The following is a 4,002-nucleotide window of genomic DNA, read 5'->3' as shown; positions in this document are numbered from 1 at the left end:
AGGTAGATAGCTAGTGGGAAGCAGCTGCATAGCACAGGGAGATCAGCTCGGTGCTTTGTGACCACCTGGAGGGGTGGGATAGGGAGGGTGGGAGGGAGACGCAAAAGGGAGGGGATATGGGAACATATGTATATGTATAACTGATTAAATTTGTTATAAAAAATAAAAAAATAAAAAAATTAAAAAAAAAGACTCCATTAGACTCACTGCCTCATCTCATAAAAGGACTGCACAGAGGCCCTTCATAAGGGAAACCAGCAGCATAGGTTTATATCTCAAAGTCCTTAAAAGGGGGTGAGGGTGCAATCTGGAGGGTCTATATTTATAGGATGATTCAACAGCAGAAACATGTTGCCAAGTTTTTGCAACCTGAATCGGTTTTCAACTGAAAATAATTGTATTGTCTAATTATAACAACCAAAAAATGAATGCATGCTGATGGGAAACAGAACAAAAACAATCACCCACCCCTTCAAAAAGTAAATAAACAGAAAGGGAAATAATTAGAGTGAAAGTGATTTTAAAAATGTTACCTCCTACCTATTTTCCAGACTCCCTAGCCTTGCACCCCCCTCCCCCGTCCCGGTTCCAGCCTGGGACAAAACCAACAAGACTAATAGGGTCAGTTCTAGGCTTTACTTGCCGGCGAGTGGAAGGGAAAGAAGTGGGCATTTAATATTATAGAAGAGGAAGACGCAATTCTTTAAAAGCTCCAGCACAAATCAGGACAAAGGCAAATACGACAAAATATTATGACCCGTTTGGTGTCGAGGATGCTAAATAGGAAAATAAATAAATAGATAAACAAACAAACAAACAAATAAATAAATAACGGATGGGCAGTACCCAGTGGTATTGGTGGGGGGAAGGTGGGAATGAGGAGAAAGGTTGCCCCGCCCACAACCCTCTGCAGCACCGCAGGTACGAACCATAATTGGGGATCTGAGCTCACAGTGACGTAGCCCTTACGAGACCTAGAGCCCGCCCTTGGATTAGTCCCTCCTCCCAGTTGCAGTCCTTAGTCGTTTGTGGCTGTGCGCCGGCTCGCTATTGCCTTGAAGACGGACGAACCTGCACCCAGGAAGGAGGAAGTAGTAGAAGCTGACCCAGATTCTTGGCAGGTTGGAGGGTGCTGACCGGGGAGGGGAGCAGGGGCCTCAGGGCAAAGACCAGAGCGGGTCCAAGACTGGATTCTCTCTATCCCTTCCCCGATGTCCACACGTTTGGTGCAAGAAATAGAGAGCTTGGTGGGAGGAGATCAAGAGGGGCCGAGGGTTAAGAATGGGTACCAGTTGGTATCTCCTAGTAGGTGGGCGATCAGGCGACGCCTGGAAGCGAAGGACTAGAAAAGGAGACGGCGAGGAAACGGCCTGATTCCTGCAGGGCGACGGGAGGGGGCGCACAACCGGTGACCCTGGGTTGGGGGTGGCGGACTCTGCATCGGGTCTAGGCCACCGTTCCGGTATTTCTTCTCCACCCTCCTTCCATTTTGGAGCCGGAAATGGTGGGCTGCGGGAACTCCGGGGAGGGTTGGGGGGCGGGGACCGGGGCGGCTGCTGCAGATAGGGACAGGGATTATGTCTGGGAAGCATGTCCCTTCTGTAGCGGAGGCAATCGATCGGGCGGGCTACCGACTTCGGGATATAGGCGGGGAACGAGAAACAGTTTCTGGTCCCTGCAGGTCGGTGTAAGCGTGGGCGCTGCCTGCGGACCCTGCGGTAAGCCTGACAAAGCGCTGACGCCGCAGCGGGGACAGGTTTGCAATGCCCACGTTACCTCTTCACCCTTCATCCATCTTGATGCATAAAATGGTGGGCAGTGGCCCGAGGGTGAGCTCCAGAAAGTCCACTGGGTCCCAAAAGGTCCTGGCAGATACCCAGATTGAAATTCTTTATAAATGAACCACGTAGCCACCCAGCAAGCTCTTCGGACTCCTCCTCCCCGCAAGCTGTCCATTTGTGTTCAAGGAATGGTAATTAGATGACGGGAAGGACAAGACGGTGGAGATAAGGGGCCTAAAGAAGAGGTGAAACTGGTCTGGAAATAATCAGCTTTGATTTCTTCTGGAAGGCAGGGTAGCGCGTCACAGGGCGGGAAAAGAAGCTGTGAGACAGGATGGAGGATAAAGAGAAGGCAGCAACATATTTCTAGCAGAGTCCTAAACCAACAACGGAGCTGGTGTCCCCCGATACTGGTCCTTTAGTCGAGTGATCAGTCCTGGCCATTGTCGAATTTCTGTCTGCAGGTCTTTACGTCCGTTGGTGCAGCAGATTTGAAGGCTACGAGAGGAAGACTGCTTCTGATTCCTGCAGGTATGGGAGGTGCCTGGGACCATTTGGTGTAGGGGTATCAGGGATCATAACAGAATTTGGGCGACTCCCAGCCCTCCCTGCCCAACTTAAGTGCAGGAGAAATCTGGCCGAGTCTTTAGAAACTGTGGGCCTGTGGCTGGTGAGGGAAGAAGAGAGTAAAGGGGCAAGCTCTGGGGTGCCCCTGGAGGGCATATCAAGATCCCTGTAGGCTAAGACCTGGTTTTTCAGAGACGGTCCAGGCCACAACCTGTCCTTCGTTTTTGTGCCACGAGTGGCCCTGGGATGGATTTTCAGGGAAAATGGTGGGCTTTGGGGCAGGGCTAGATTTGGTGCACCCCTTAGAGGGCACACAAAGTCTCTCAGGTGGGAAAACCTTTGCTCACAGAGCTCTGAATCCTGTTCTTACAAAACATTCAATCCTTTTATCTACTAGGAAGAAGAAGCAGGAAAAAAAAATCTCAAGATGGAAAATGTCCCCAAGGAAAGCAGAGGAGAGGAGCAGGTTCCAGTGCAGAATGAGGAAGCCCGCCCTTTGGGAGGTGGTGAAGGCCAAGAACCTGGGGGAAACATTAGAGGGGAATGGGCTCCACCTGCCCAGGATTTTAGAGAGGATATGCCCAATAGGCTTGTCAATAACATTGACATCATAGATGGAGATGCAGATGATATGGAAAGGTTCATGGAGGAGATGAGAGAGCTAAGGAGGAAAATTAGGGAGCTTCAGTTGAGGTACAGTCTGCGCATTCTTATTGGAGATCCTCCTCACCATGACCATCATGATGAATTTTGCCTTATGCCTTGAATGCTGAGGTTAATAATCATAAACCCCCCTGCTTCCCAAACTTGCATTTTCTTGATGTACCCTTTACTGTGAACCTTTCGTGTTCTGTCATTTTTCTGACTGGAGATTTAATTTTCACTTTTGACTTGTCTGTAAGTTTTTCTGTCAGCAGGGGAGATTTTATCAACTTGCATGGAAAGATGTCTATTACATATTGTAAAGCTAATAAAGCCGTGTAGAAAGCAGTCTGTAGATATACTATCTCATTTAAAAGCATGCATATTTTATATATATATATATATACACATCAGAATGCGTCTTTTTCTTATTTTCTTTATTTTTTATCTGTTTTTTTTCTCATTTTTCCAAAATGAATACACGTGTCAGAAAAAAATGTAAGATGCAAATAACTTACCAATCAGCTTATAAAGGGAATGGAGACAATAAATACTTGAGGTACAATTTAAAGACATAAATCTTATATTACCTCTGGATCTCTTATTTAGCACAAACTTGGCAATTATTACAGATATGTTTCTTTAAAATCAGCCTATTCGTCTATAAAATGAAGATAGTACATGCCTTATAGAACTACTGTGGGAATCAAATGAGGTAATGACCGAACTCTGTGGCTGGCTCAGTTGACACATGCAAGGCCCAGCCCTCTAGGTGTCCTTCATATTTAGGTAAGGACCAAAGGAGTAGGCCTACCAGCAAGTCCAGTTGACTGCCAGGTAGGAGATACCTTTCTACACCTATGCTGCTGTGTCTCCTTTCCCTGGATAATGCCATGACTGCTAGGCACTCCTTCCCCTTCTGCTAGGTTTTCCTCCCTCCACTGGTACCCACCACTGCTGATGTGCTGGAGTCTTAAAGGTAACAAAGACCCACTGATTTTTTTGGATCCCT

At 47.5% G+C, this 4,002-nt stretch overlaps 1 protein-coding gene across 3 annotated transcripts; it reads left to right on the top strand.

The window, feature by feature from the left end:
* The first annotated feature begins 1,010 nt into the window (after positions 1-1,010).
* On the top strand, positions 1,011-3,338 carry BEX5 (brain expressed X-linked 5). 3 transcript variants are annotated; one of them, XM_082610221.1, is made up of 4 exons: positions 1,011-1,121; positions 1,307-1,504; positions 2,246-2,321; positions 2,756-3,338. In XM_082610221.1, exons 2-4 carry the CDS (start codon positions 1,502-1,504, stop codon positions 3,112-3,114), a joined length of 438 nt encoding a protein of 145 aa, XP_082466347.1. In that variant the 5' UTR covers positions 1,011-1,121; positions 1,307-1,501; the 3' UTR covers positions 3,115-3,338. The 3 variants fall into 3 exon arrangements, with proteins under 3 accessions (XP_082466347.1, XP_082466349.1, XP_082466348.1); XM_082610223.1 differs by lacking the exon at positions 1,307-1,504 and having other exon boundaries at positions 2,246-2,312; positions 2,746-3,338; XM_082610222.1 differs by lacking the exon at positions 1,307-1,504.
* Positions 3,339-4,002: the final 664 nt, after the last annotated feature.

This window comes from Mesoplodon mirus (assembly GCF_964341445.2).
Source record: "Mesoplodon mirus genome assembly, chromosome: X".
NCBI lineage: Eukaryota > Metazoa > Chordata > Mammalia > Artiodactyla > Ziphiidae > Mesoplodon > Mesoplodon mirus.
This window is presented reverse-complemented; position numbering and strand designations above follow the sequence as displayed.

Coding starts and splice junctions, on each gene's coding strand:
- BEX5 (XM_082610221.1), top strand. Junction 2,322..2,755: donor GATTCCTGCAGGTATGGGAG/GTGCCTGGGACC, acceptor AGGAAGAAGAAG/CAGGAAAAAAAAATCTCAAG.